At 64.4% G+C, this 13,926-nt stretch overlaps 2 protein-coding genes across 3 annotated transcripts; both read right to left on the reverse strand.

Annotated features, from left to right (window-relative positions):
* Positions 1-1,697: 1,697 nt before the first annotated feature.
* Positions 1,698-10,037, reverse strand: RNASEL (ribonuclease L). 2 transcript variants are annotated; one of them, XM_040985341.1, is made up of 7 exons: positions 9,975-10,037; positions 5,520-7,011; positions 3,630-3,724; positions 3,161-3,366; positions 2,953-3,085; positions 2,357-2,499; positions 1,698-2,046 (listed from the first exon to the last, which is right to left on the reverse strand). In XM_040985341.1, exons 2-7 carry the CDS (start codon positions 6,934-6,936, stop codon positions 1,857-1,859), a joined length of 2,184 nt encoding a protein of 727 aa, XP_040841275.1. In that variant the 5' UTR covers positions 6,937-7,011; positions 9,975-10,037; the 3' UTR covers positions 1,698-1,856. The 2 variants fall into 2 exon arrangements, with proteins under 2 accessions (XP_040841275.1, XP_040841274.1); XM_040985340.1 differs by lacking the exon at positions 9,975-10,037 and having other exon boundaries at positions 5,520-7,162.
* Positions 10,038-12,278: 2,241 nt separating this feature from the next.
* Positions 12,279-13,715, reverse strand: RGS16 (regulator of G protein signaling 16). The gene is made up of 5 exons (XM_040985768.1): positions 13,642-13,715; positions 13,323-13,424; positions 12,933-12,997; positions 12,656-12,822; positions 12,279-12,464 (listed from the first exon to the last, which is right to left on the reverse strand). The coding sequence occupies exons 1-5, from the start codon at positions 13,671-13,673 to the stop codon at positions 12,279-12,281; spliced, it is 552 nt and encodes a 183-aa protein (XP_040841702.1). The 5' UTR covers positions 13,674-13,715.
* Between the last annotated feature and the right edge of the window lie 211 nt (positions 13,716-13,926).

Below are 13,926 nucleotides of genomic sequence, written 5' to 3' on the forward strand. Positions count from 1 at the left end.
TGCCACCCTCACCCCTCCCCCTCTGGCTACCGTGGCTCAGACTGGGCCGGGGATGCCCCCCTCCCCCCCCAGTGTCCCCTGTGAGTGGCACAAGCACCGAGTGGCCACATCCTGCCTGCCAGGCCGTATGTCAGTCACAAGTTGGGGTTGGGCAGAGCTGAGAAGTGAATCTCAACATGCCGATTTAAGGGGTGTCTTCACGGCTGGGCGGGCCAAGCACCTCCCACCGTGGGGAAGTGTGTGACTGTGCATGGAGGACTTCAGCTGGGGAAGCCCCGAGCTCCCCAGAACACCCAGGGGCGCTCAAGCACCAGAGGCCCCATCCTCAGGGAAGGGGTGTGTGTGGTGTGCAGTGTCGAACCGGCAGCCTGTGCACACACGGGCTCCCCATGCCGTCCACAGCATGTTGGAGGCGCGCACTGGGCACCAGGGGACAGGAACAGGTGAGCGGTCTTGTTAGTGCAGAAGGAAGGGCACCCCCAACTGGGACTCAGCCATGCACTCTGCAAGGACTCCGTCCCATCTCAGGACCTCTAGGGCACCACCACACACATTAACGGTGACCCCAGCACACCGCAGCGAGAGGCCCTGGGCCGGGAAAGTTGTAGAGAGCAGGCGACCAGATGACCACGTGCGTGCTCAGCATGGACGTGCTGCCAGCGGCCAGCTCAGTGGTGCCTACAGCAAGCTTTCATCATGTCCCATAGGGAGTGCAGAGGCCCATCGGACAGAGGTGGAGGACGACAACAGCAGGGACACCCGGAGCCACCACCACCACGCCTGACTGCCCCTAGGCCTCAGCTGGGGCTACGTCAGAATAAAGGAAGCTCTCCTTTCCTTGTCCACCACCACGTCAGGACCCAGGCTCCCATGGACTCCACCGTCTACACCGTGTCCACTGCAGTCTCACTGCGCGTTGCCCTCTCTGCCTGGCCTGTGGCTTCCGGCCAGGCCATCTCACCCAGAGCACTCAACTGGAGCCCAGTCCAGCATGGCCCAGGCCACACCCTCAGACCAGGGACCCCCAGCGAGCAGATGAGGGGTGGAGTCCACAGTGTCCTCCTCATGGGCCCCTTCCAACTTGAACCATGGACCCAGGCCTGGGAAGGGGCCACACTGGCAAGGGCGGAGCACAGCCTGGGTACCTGAGAGCCTCAGTAGCACAGCGGGTATAGACGCAGAGCTGACATTGCGGGTGTAGACACACAGCTGTAACATACCGGGTGTAGACTCACAGCCTGTGACACAGCGGGTATAGACAACATCTGTGACACACTAGGTGTAGGCCCAGCCCAGCCCGGGGTGAGTAAGTCAGACATGCCGTGGTGTCCTGGTTCCTGCCCTCCGGCAAAGAAAGAATCTGGGTTGAGGCATGAACAGAGTGGAAAAGAAGCAAATTTATCCAAAGTGAGAGCGCGTGCACAGGGTGTGGATGGGGCCCACAGGGAGAGACCTCGGCCAAATCCCTCAGGAACCCCTAGACTGGACATGGGGGGCCAGCAACACTGACATGAGGTGCAGCTTGGCGGGCGGCTCCTGCCTGCGTGAGGGTGGGCCGTGGCCGGGGCGAGGGTGGGCCGTGGCCGGGGCGAGGGTGGGCCGTGGCCGGGGCGAGAGTGGGCCGTGGCCGGGCGAGGCTGTGGGTGAAGCAGAGATGCTGTCCTGGGAGCCCCGGCCCTGCGGGAGCCTTGCCTCTGGCCAGGTGCCTGGCCGCTGCCCTCCCACCACCTGCCCCTGAAAGCGAGCCCTGGGTCGCGAGCTGTGGGCAGACATCGCTTCTGTTACAGACCACCACCACCCCCAAGGGTCGCCACCTGCCTACTCCTGAGCAGCTCGCTGAACCCACGCCGCTCAGGTCAGGGGTCAGCCCCCGGCGCCTGGCCCCCCGGCACCTCCGTCTCCAGCACGCCGGGCCCCGCGGGCAGAGGGAGCTGTGGGAAGTGCCTCCGGAATTCCGACTGCCGCAGCCGGTGGTACACGTGCAGCAGCAGGTCTGGAAACGTGCGCAGGAAGTAGAGAGCCGGGTCCCCCAGCCGAGCCTTCATCCTGCCACAGGGCACAGGGTTGGTCACGCCTGCGCAGACCCACCCAGACCTCACCTGCTCTCTGGTCAGGAATGGAGTCAGACCCCCAGACCATCCTCTGCCACAGGGCACAGGGCACAGGGTTGGCCACGCCTGCGCAGACCCTCCCAGACCCCACCTGCTCTCTGGCCAGGAATGGAGTCAGACCCCCAGACCATCCTCTGCCACAGGGAGCGCCCAGGAGGCCAAGGAGGGAGCTGTCCCCGTCTGTCCCCTATGCCACCCCCCCCGCCCCACGGAGCTGGACTTGACCCTGCGCTGGGATCACTTGCTTTTGGTTTTGTTCCTCGTCGATGTGTTCCCCGATGTTGCGGATGAACCTCAGCAGGTCCCCCACGCTGTCTCTGTAGCGCAGGTGAGGTTGGTTCTTGTTCCGGTAGAAGTTGTTCATTTTGCTCAGCACGTAGCTGTCCACCTGGGAAGCAGATGTCACGCGGGGCCTGAGTGACGCCCAGGAGCTAGTGGGAGGGGGCCGCCCTAGGACTGAGCTGCAGACCCCACAGCCAGGAGAGACCTAGTCCCAGGCGCCAGCAGAGGACTCGCAGCTGCCTGGCCACGGTGAGCCGACGCTGTCCATGACCGCACTGGCGGGCGGGCTCAGCGGGAGGGCCAAGTGGGGCCCTCCCACAAGATCTGCCCTGAGGGGCCCTCACCACTGTCCCATGGCCCAGTGCGCTCAGCAAGCATCGCCAACAAGGTGACCGGTGACTGATGACCAGCCAGGGCCAGGCCGAGGCTGAATGACAGTCACCAGAGGCCAGATGTGGGGACAGAGTGGAGGGATGGGCCAGGTGGGGAGGGTCTCCTCTCAGTCCAGCTGGAGAAGGCTGGGGAGCCACGCAGAAGGTCCCCACGGCGCCATCCTCACCTTGCCCGTCCACTGGGCGAAGCTGAGGCTCTGCTCCGAGGGCTCCGGACGCAGCAGCTGCACGATGGAGCCCTGGGGGTTGCACTTTTTGATGTCAGATTCGTTCCCCACGTTCCGGAGCGTCCTGTAGCGGCTGGGACCACAGAGTCCTGGTGGTCTCACTTTCTCTCCAGAGACAGACCCCCGCCCAGGCTGGGCACCGGCTCACCTCTGCCGCTCCCAGAAGAAGGGGTGGCCCAGCAGGCTGCCCAGAGGGTCCTTCTGAGCCTGCTGGGGGGTCAGCAGGCAGTGAGTGAGGTCCTCAGCCTCCAGGTCAGGACAGAGACGCCGGACCTCGCAATTACTCATGGTGCTCAGCTGCTCAAACGGGACGTCCCCCTTCAACAGCACGTAGACGACCAGCCGGCCCAGGGCCTGTGCGGGAGCCACTGTCAGGCCGCCATGTGCAGGGACAGCAGGCAGAACCAGCTTGAGCTCAGCAGGGTGGGGTGGGCACCCCGCAGCCGAAGGTGCAGAGGAGGAGGGCGAGTGCCCATGCCAGGAGAGGGCAGGCCTCTAGGGGAGGGGAGGGCTGTGGCGATACCAGCTCTCTCCTTTCCGAACAACAGGGGTGGGAGGTCACCACAGGCCAGGGGCTGGAAAAAGGAGGAGGCCACTAGAACACGGGCCAGGCTCACCTGCAGGTCTGTCCTGACGGCCTGTGCGGCTTTGGCGGGTTCAGCCAGCTGGACGCTCTGATCAAAATCAGCCAGGCGGATGCCGTGCGCAGCGTCTTGGGGGGCAGGGGTAAGCATGTGAGCTCCAAACCTCACAGGAGAGCCACAGCCCCGCTCTGCCGCTGGCACTGACAGTCCTTGGGCCACCAACGTGCACGGAGCTATGTGGCCTCCGGTGGCATTGGAGAAAGGAAGGGGGGGAGGGGATTCCAGCTTGGGTCCCTGAGCAAGGCAGGGCAGGGGGAGCCTGGAGGGCACAGACCCCACAGCACGTTTAGGTCTCCACTCCGAGCTGGCTTTCTGTGGGGTATGTAGTTCCTGTCCTATGGCCAGCACAATCGGCTGGAAGAGCGTTGTTCCTGGGTGGGAGGTAGCCTGGGTGGCTTATCTGCTGCTCAGTGACTCAGCTGCCAGCAGCTCCACCCTGGCTGGCTGCCTCCTGAGGTGTTGGCTGCCTTGTTCTCTGTGTCCTGTTTTACCCTAACTTTGCAGGCCACCTGGTCTAAAAGCCCCTTCCCCAACCCTGACCTGTGAGGTGGGGGGCCCAGCTGTGAGGGCAGGGACCCAGCTGTGAGGGTGGGATCCAGCTGTGAGGGTGGGACCCAGCTGTGAGGACGAGGACCCAGCTGTGCGGACGGGGACCCAGTTGTGGGGACAGGGACCAGCTGTAAGGACGGGGACCCAGCTTTGAGGGCAGGGACCCAGCTGTGAGGACAGGGACCCAGCTGTGAGGGTGGGACCCAGCTGTGGGGACGGGGACCCAGCTGTGCAGGTGGGGACCCAGCTGTGAGGGTAGCGCCCACCTGTGGGGACAGGGACCCAGCTGTGAGGGCGGGGATCCCGCTGTGAGGGTGGGACCCAGCTGTGAGGATGGGGACCCAGTTGTGGGGACAGGGACCCAGCTGTGGGGACAGGGACCCAGTTGTGAGGACAGGGACCCAGCTTTGGGGACAGGGACCCAGCTGTGGGGACAGGGACCCAGCTGTGAGGACAGGGACCCAGCTGTGAGGACAGGGGCCCAGCTGTGAGGACAGGGACCCAGCTGTGGGGACGGGGACCCAGCTGTGGGGACAGGGACCCAGCTGTGAGGGCAGGGACCCAGCTGTGGGGACAGGGACCCAGCTGTGAGGACAGGGACCTAGCTTTGGGGACAGGGACCCAGCTGTGTGGGCGGGATCCAGCTGTGAGGGTGGGACCCAGCTGTGGGGACAGGTACCCAGCTGTGGGGACAGGTATCCAGCTGTGGGGACATGGACCCAGCTGTGGGGACAGGGACCCAGCTGTGGAGACGGGGACCCAGCTGTGAGGACAGGGACCCAGCTGTGAGGGCAGGGAACCAGCTGTGAGGGTGGGACCCAGCTGTGAGGACAGGGACCCAGCTGTGAGGACAGGGACCCAGCTGTGGGAACAGGGACCCAGGTGAGAGCGGGGACCCAGCTGTGAGGACAGGGACCAGCTGTGGGGGAGGGGACCCAACTGTGAGGTTGGGATCCAGCTGTGAGGGTGGGACCCAGCTGTGAGGACGAGGACCCAGCTGTGAGGATGGGGACCCAGTTGTGGGAACAGGGACCCAGCTGTGGGAACAGGGACCCAGCTGTGAGGACAGGGACCCAGCTGTGAGGACAGGGACCTAGCTTTGGGGACACAGACCCAGGTGTGGTGACAGGGACCCAGCTGTAAGGGCAGGACCCAGCTGTAAGGACAAGGACCCAGCTGTGAGGACAGGGACCCACCTGTGGGGACAGGGACCCAGCTGTGGGGGCAGGGACCCAGCTGTGGGGACAGGGACCCAGCTGTGGGAACAGGGACCCAGGTGAGAGCGGGGACCCAGCTGTGGGGACAGGGACCCACCTATGAGAATGTTCTGTGGCTGCAGGTCCTGGTGGGCATGAGCACGCCGTAGGTGCAGCTCTTGAACTGCCTCAAACACAGAACGCAACACCTGGCGGGCCCACTTGTCCTCATCGTCTTGGGCAGGCTGAAGCTGCTGCTCCAGGAACTCCTGCAGCGTGTACTCACACAGGGTCATACACACGTACATGTTGCCTTCGTGGCTTTCGCAGCCAAGCAAGGTCACCAGGCGGCTGCTGTCCTGGCCACTCTTAAGGGCGGACAGCTCCCTGCGGGCGCATTCATTGTCCTGAACGAAGACCTTCACGGCCACCTCCTGGTCCTCGTGGAGCCCCAGATAGACGCGGCCGTGGGGAGTGTTGGCGATTTTGTACTCTTTGTCAGGACAGATCTTGAGCTTGTTGATGAGCTTGCGGTTTGAGCCATGCAGCCGGCTCAGGGCACTGCCCCAGCGCAAGCTCCGAGGTCTCCAGGCGGGCGTCGGGGGCGGCGCAGCTTCTGGAGCTCCTTGCTCAAGAAGGAACCTGGCAAGGTCATTGTCATAATTCTTCCTGGCATTGGCCACCAGGTCACCGTAATCCACGCGGGCCCCCTTGTGGCACAGCAGCCGGGCCACCTCGCCCAGGCCAAGCTGCACAGCCACCTGCAGTGCCGTCCTGCCCTCATGGTTCTTGCCGTCCAGGTCTACGTGTCCTTGCTCCAGCAGCAGCCGCACCAGCCCCAGACGCCGCTTCTCCACTGCCAGGATCAGGGGCGTCTTGCCCTCGGCGTCACGCGCGTTCACATCCGCGCCGTGGTGCAACAGGAGGCGGACCGTGTCCTCTGCGCGCTCCTCCGGGCCCTTCAACAGTGCGTGCTCTAGGGCGCCGCGGTGCATGAGGTCGCGGGCAGCCACCTCCGCGCCCATCTCCAGCAGCGTGCGCACCGCCTCCACGTGGCCCCCTTCGGCTGCGTCCATGAGCGCCGTGGCTCCACCCTGGCGCAGCGCCTGCCGCTCGGTTGGGGGGTCCCGGGCCATGTTCACCTGCGCGCCCCGAGAGTGCAGGAAGCGCAGGGCCTCGACGTGCCCGCGCCCCGCAGCCTCCATGAGCGCCGTGAAGCCGTGCAGGTCGCGCTCGTTGACGTCTGCGCCGGCGTCCAGCAGGAGCTGCAGCACCTGCACGTTGCCCTCTATCCCGGCGATGATCAGGGCCGTGGCCCCATTGTGCTTCCTGAGGCACGGATCGGCGCCGTGGGCCAGCAGCAGCTCCACCAGATCGGCGCGGTCACACTGCACGGCGCTGTGCAGGGGCGACCAGCCATTCTGCTTCTCCTGAAAGTTGGCATCGGCGCCACTGTTCAACAGCCGGCGGACCTGCTGCAGGTCCCCAGCCTCCACAGCAAGCTTCAGGGCTGGGCCAGTGTCCTCCGTGTCCATGGTGGTCGCTGCCCAGGCTGCAGGCTATCGTGGATCTGGGCGAGACAGGCGGGCGGCAGCTTCCTGGGGAGGAGGCTGGAATCTGAGAGATCATAACTTGGCAGTCTGGTTCGGATACTTTCTGCTCATCACAGAGCTGGGGAGCATGTTCACGAAGCATTGGGGAAGCAGGGAGACCAGCCACCCTCCCGTGCCCTTCAAACACCCACAGGGCAGGGAGGAATGAAAGAGGCCAGAGGGTGAGAACCCCTTGGGGGGAGGTGGAGGGCAGGTGCTGCTGGAGCCTCCTGCCTTCCATGTGGTGGCAGAACTGGCCCCAGCGAGATTCTCTGGTGCAGCGTTAGGGCTTAATCCCTGAGCCAAGGCTTCCTTGCCACCTCTGCCCCCGGATCCTGGGGTGGCTGAGAGTGACTGCCCCGTCCCAGGTCCTGGGCTGGCTGAGAGTGACTGCTCCCCCCAAGATCCTGGGCTGGCTGAGAGTGACTCCCCCGGATCCTGGGGTGGCTGAGAGTGACTCCCCCGGATCCTGGGGTGGCTGAGAGTGACGCCCCCGGATCCTGGGCTGGCTGAGAGTGACGCCCCCAGATCCTGGGGTGGCTGAGAGTGACTGCCCCCAGATCCTGGTGTGGCTGAGAGTGACACCCCCAGATCCTGGTGTGGCTGAGAGTGACGCCCCCGGATCCTGGGGTGGCTGAGAGTGACTGCCCCCAGATCCTGGGGTGGCTGACAGTGACGCCCCCGGATCCTGGGGTGGCTGACAGTGACGCCCCCGGATCCTGGGGTGGCTGAGAGTGACTGCCCCGTCCCAGGTCCTGGGCTGGCTGAGAGTGACTGCTCCCCCCCAGATCCTGGGCTGGCTGAGAGTGACGGCCCCCGGATCCTGGGCTGGCTGAGAGTGACTCCCCCGGATCCTGGGGTGGCTGAGAGTGACGGCCCCTGGATCCTGGGCTGGCTAAGAGTGACGCCCCCGGATCCTGGGCTGGCTGAGAGTGATGCCCCCAGATCCTGCGGCCGCAGTATGTGCCTGTTAAAGAGAAGCTGGGTTCTGTCCCTCAGCGCAGGCAGCCATGCCAGTCTGTGTTTGTCTGCACTGCTAGGAGCTCGTGGTGGCCCCTTGCTTCTCTTACTAAAGTGTTTGGTTTTATTTTTAAGGTTTGCTTCTTTCGGGCCTGGCACGGAGCTGAAGAAGGTTAGTCCTGCTCCTATGCACCAGCCATCCCATATGAGCTCTGGTTTGTGTCCTGGCTGTTCCACTGCCCATCCACCTCTACTTACGGCCTAGGAAAGCAGCGGAGGACAGCCCAAAGCCTTGGGACCCTGACCGCGTGGGGGACCTGGAAGAAGCTCCTGGCTCCTGGCATCAGCTCAGCTCAGCTCCGGCCATTGCGGCCATCTGAGGAGTGAACCAGCAGATGGAACTCTGTCTCTCCCTCTGTAGCTCTGCCTTTTAAATAAAAATGAATAAATCCTTTACAGCCTTGTTTATTTGAGAGTCAGAGCTACAAAGAGCACGATTCCATCTGTTGGTTTACTTCCTACGTGGCCCCAACCATCAGAGCTGGTCCAAAGTCAGGATTGGGCCTGGCGCCGTGGCCTAGCGGCTAAAGTCCTCTCCTTGAATGTGCCAGGATCCCATATGGGCAGCGGTTCTAACCCCGACAGCCCCATTTCCTGTCCAGCTTCTTGTTTGTGGCCTGGGAAAACAGTCGAGGACAGCCCAAAGCTTTGGGACCCTACGCCGGCATGGGAGACCTGGAGGAAGTTCCTGGCTCCTGGCTTCGGATTGGCCAGCACTGGCCATTGTGGTCACTTGGGGAGTGAATCATTGGACAGAAGATCTTCCTCTCTGTCTCTTCTCCTCTCTGTATATCTGACTTTCCAATAAAAATAAGTAAATGAAGATATACCCCTAGATGCCTACACAACTCCTGGACTGGCCAGACTGGGCCTGGGATTCTGTCCTGGCCCCTGCACGGGGCAAGAGCCCAGCATGGGAGCCAGAATGAAGGCTCCATGCCTCCATCAACTGAGGCCTTAAGTGAGATTGTTCACTTTCTCAGTTTTAAATAATAATAAAAGGAACAAAGAAGGAGTCCTTGGCAGTTCTTCCCCACTCAGATCCTGAAAGCTGCATGGCTGCACTGGTGTGAGTTGTTAGGGCTGGCTCTAACCAGCCGTGGGGAGACCAGGCCAGTGTGGGGGGACCAGACCAGCTGTGGAGGGACCAGGCCAGCTGTGGGGGGGAACCAGGCCAGCTGTGGGGGACACCAGGCCAGTGTGGGGGGACCAGGACAGCTGTCGGGGGACCCAGGCCAGCCAGACAGAGGCCCTCCTGGCAGGGGTTACCTGTCCAAATGACACGTGGCAAGTGGTGGCCAGACGTCTCAATGACATGGTGGTGAGTTGGGCTCCTGGCTTCCTTAGGGTGGATTTCCCAGCCCTGAGGGGTGTGGGAACCTTTCCTTCAGCAGCATTGGAGCCCCCTCTGCAGAAGGCAGACCCCCTGAAGGAGGGAGCCCTCGCCGCCCAGGAACACACCTGTAGCCTTGGCCCACCTGCTTTTCTGCTGCCCTCAGCCGGGCAGTAGTGTAAGGACCTTGGACTCTACAAAGCCAGCCTGACTCAGCCCTGGGTGTGTCACTCCCCACAGCCACTTCCTCTCCGCTAGGGCTCCAGTTTCAGTTTCCCCAAACCCGGCCCTTGGGGGAGGGAGGGCCACAGGGTCCCTTGCGAGGCCAGACCACCACAGGCAGGCAGACAGTCCCACGGGGGGCCCTAGGTGGCGCCACTGGCATCCCGATGGTGCCATCCCGATGCCTTGATCAGCAGGGCTGTGCTGGCATGGACCAATCAGGAGCCTCTAGCCAGCACTGCCGCACTGGCATCCCATTCGGGCGCCAGCTTGAGTCTGGATTCAAACCTCTGCTGGGCAACCACGTATCTCCCCCACCCGCTCCCACCCCGCACCCAGCCCTCCCAGGAGGCAGCACTCCGGGAAGCCTGGTTCCAGCACTGCAGGGAGTCCCTGTACCCCTTACCTGCAGTTGCTCCCCGTGGCCTCCAACTGCCCCAAAGCCTGGCCCTGTGGAGGCGGGGCCAGAGGAGATCCAGGAAGCAAAGGACAGACATGAACACACTTCAATCCCCTCCTCCCTGCCCAGGCCTCACCCACGCCTTTCTGCAGAGAGCAGGGAGCCCCACTTGCTGCCCCAGGCCACTTGCCGGTCAAGTAACCAAGTGACCAGAGATACTGTCCCTCTCCTGGAAGCCTGGGGTGAAGCCCAGGAACCACACCCTTTGTCATTCCTAGGCCAGCAGCAGGAGGGAGCGCCCTCCGTGGACAGGGCTCTCCTCCCCTTTACCCTGAGCAGTGCCCACACGTCCTCCCCTGTGCCCACTGCGCTCTCTGGTGAGAGACAAGGACCTGGAACGGGCCCCTTCATCCCACTTGGCCACAACTGTCTGCCCCTCGTCCTCCGCCCAGGATACACTCGGAGCACCTCTGACCGGGCACCAAGTTGGAGAAATTAGCCTCTGTGTGGCTCTGAGAAGCCCACCTGGAACCCCCACCTGGAAGGCTCACCTGGAACCCCTACCTGGAAGACCCCCACCTGGAACCCCCATTTGGAAGACCCCCACCTGGAACCCCTACCTGGAAGCCGCCCAGGGTTTCCTGCCCTGTAACTGTGCAGCTGGTCTCTGCCTCCATCTCCCCAGGTGAGCCTGCGCTCTGGGGGCCCACAGCACATCTGGACTCCTGTAGGTACCCAAGTCACATCAATGCAGATTGTCACAGGGGGACACGGGACAGCCCGCTCAGTGAGTCCCTGGACCCTGTCCCTGCCCCACGGTGTCAGAGACCCCATCCACCTGAGCAGCTTCATGCTCTGAGACGTCCGGATCCTGTGCACACGATCCACGCAAGCACCTGAGCCAACCTGAATCAGTGTCGTGCCGAAAAACAGGGTAGGGCAGGGCCAACCTAGTCCATGGGTCAGTCCAGGAGACACGGCGAGTGTAGACAAAGCGGGTGTAGACACACACAGCTTGGTGTAAATCAACTTTAATACTTGTTCTATTCAGATGGAAACATTTTGACAACCCTGTCAGAATTTGAAAGCCTGGGCCTGAGGACGGAGAGAAGCAAGGGTTGGGAGCCTCTCCCAGGCAGCCCAGCAGGCAGGTGTAGACAGAGACCCCACTTGGCCCCAGGTCGCTGGTGTTCCTCTCTGCCGACCAGGTTGGAATGGGGACCCTGGGGCAGGATTGGACCCTGTTCGGGTAGGGGAGGGAGTGGCCACGTCCGGGTGGACCGCTGGGTGCCCAGCCAACGCAGAGGCCTCATGGGTGCTCTGGAGCTGGTGTGGCCTGTGGGAGGCGTGTCATGTCCTGTCCTGCGGGCTCTGACCCATCATGGGCAGTGTGGGCTTTCTGCCAGGTGGGCATTGTGCCCAGCGCACCCAGGGGCCCAGGACAGGAAGCTCCCAGACCCCCAACTTCGCTCGGGCATCCTGCCAGAACCCTTAGCCCTCCCAGGTCAGTAGCATAGGCCCCTGCGGGCTAAGGGTCCACGCAGACACTTGCCTGGGGGAACAGGGCCCTGTGTGCCAGGCTCTCACAGCGGCTGAAGGGCATGGAAGGGTGTCAGGCAAAGGAGGGCACCCGGGCTGCCCATGGGGAGGGCATGTTGCAGGACCTGGGCCCCCTTGGAGATACCTGTGAAACCCGCGGCCTCAGCCTTTGCAACCCAGATGCGGTCGTGCTGCAAGTGGCTGGACACTGGGGACATCCAGACACTAAGAATGGGGGCGGGGCCAGCGGTGTGACAGGCGGCAGGGGCGTGACCAGCGGCGTGACAGGCAGGTAGGGGGCGGGGCCAGCTGTGTAACAGGCAGGGGGCGGGGCCAGCGGTGTGACAGGCGGCAGGGGGCGGGGCCAGCGGTGTGACCGGCAGGGGGCGTGACCAGTGGTGTGACAGGCAGGCAGGGGCGGGGCCAGCTGTGTGACAGGCAGGCAGGGGCGGGTCCTGAGCTGTGACAGGCAGGAGGGGGCGGGGCCTTGCTGTGTCAGGCAGGCAGGGGCTGCGTCATCCCTACCGCCCAGCTGGGGTCCTGGCCGGACACCACCAAAGGCCACCAGCAGAGACCACCAAGAGCATCCGCGGAGCTGGATGGGGCTCACGGGCAGGGCCTGGGGTGTCAGGTCCTCATCCCGGGTCAGGGTTCCAGAGAAGAGCTGAGTGGCCCCAGGCAGGCGAGAGCGCCCACGGAGCCTGGGCAGCGCGTCCAGCCTGGCCCGGGGTGGCCCGGGGCTGGGAGCCTTCTGGCGCCGGCCAGGGCGGCTCAGGCGTGCGAGGGCTGCGGGGCGCCGGCCAGCAGGGCCAGGTAGGCGGGCGACCTGAGGAAGCGGCGGAAGGAGTCCTTCTCCATCAGCGCTCGCGCCTGTCCCTGCGCCTGGTCGAAGCACGCGGCCGTGGCAGCCTCCAGGTTCCTCCGGGTCAGCTCCCGCGTCTCGTGGTCGATGTTCACCTGCGGGCGGGTAGCCAGTGGACCAGGCTGAGAGGGCAGGCCCGCTCTCCAGGCCTCCCCAGCCAGGTCAGCCGGGTAAGAGCAGGCGCGCCCAGCAGCCCGGACCCGCAGGCAGCAGCACCCAGGGCTGGCCCCAGCGCCTCTCCAGAGGGTCCCCGGCTCTCGGGGCTGGGGCGCCTCTGGGTGCCGACCTCTCTAGGCGCCTCTATGCGAACGAATTCCTCGAAGATGCTGTGCGCCCTGGAGGCCAGCTTGGCCGCCGACCGCGTCCTCTTGAAGTCCTCGCAGGCCAGCCAGAACTCCAGGTTCTCCTCACTGAACTCGGTCTTAAGGAAGGCTCGGAAGGCCGCCAGTCCCCCTGGGATGGGAGAAGGAGTGCAGTCAGCGGGATGGCTGGACAGTGGCTCGTTCTGAGGTCACCCAGCACAAACCCCGCTCCCGCAGCCACCCGCGTCCCCCTCCACTCACGCGGGTTGTGCAACAGCTGATCAAAGCAGTCCTGCCAGCCCAGCGCCTCTTCCGAGAGCTTCCCTCTGCAGACACAAAGAGGCCCCAACGCACGTTTACAGGACCACAGCGCCCGGCCCAGGGCTGCTGCACTCAGAACCGAAAAGGAACCCCAGGGCAGCAGGCGAGCACAGGGGTCCATCCCGCGGACTCCCGAGGCCGCTGCCCCTGCCTTTGAGCCACGTGCACAGCGGGTGGGTTTCCGGGAGGGTGCACGCGCCCCGGATGACCCTGCGTCCCCTCGCCCAGGAGCGAAGCCATGGAGCTGCCCGGCCCCATCCACCGACCCCCGAGCGTCCCCGCTGCGCGCACGCCCCGCCCGGGACTCTCCGGCTGGTCAGCGGCTTGTACCTGTTTCGGCTGAGCTTCCCACTCAGTGCGGCGCTCCCGGTCTCGGCTCCCGGCTCCGGTCTGTGCAGCCAGCTCTCCAAGCGCGCCCTGAACCCTTTGGCTCTGAAAGGCAAATCCAGAGCGCAGCGGTTTCTCAGCTGCCTCCACCCCGGGATGCCCCAGGCTCTGCCTCGGCTGGAGACAGGGGCTGCGGGCTGCTCCCATCCTTTCCTGGAACTAGGTAAAAAACCAACCCAGTTCGGGGAGGGCTGGAGGCTGCGGGGATCCCCTGTCTAGCCCTGGCACCCCGTGTCGGGGGCGGACCCCGCCGGCCTCTTACCGCTCCAGGCAGGAGGCGGGGATGCGGCACATGGCTGCCAGCCGCGGGAGGGCCCAGCCGTTCCGCCCCTGCTCCTTAGCCGGCTCCTGGACCGCGCGCTCCACCTGATTTATGCCATCGCCGGGGGCGCGGCTGGCACGGCCGACAAATCGGGGATCGGGTCAGGAGCCGCCGGCCAATCAGCGCCGGGAGGGACGAGGCGCCACTTTCCCACTGCCGCGCCCACTCTCCAGGAAGGACCACGCGGGGCGCCTAGGGACAGGTGGCAGGGAAGTCTCGAGGTAG

Source organism: Ochotona curzoniae, unplaced genomic scaffold (assembly GCF_017591425.1).
Source record: "Ochotona curzoniae isolate NIBS_2020 unplaced genomic scaffold, NIBS_Ocur_1.0 contig_430, whole genome shotgun sequence".
NCBI lineage: Eukaryota > Metazoa > Chordata > Mammalia > Lagomorpha > Ochotonidae > Ochotona > Ochotona curzoniae.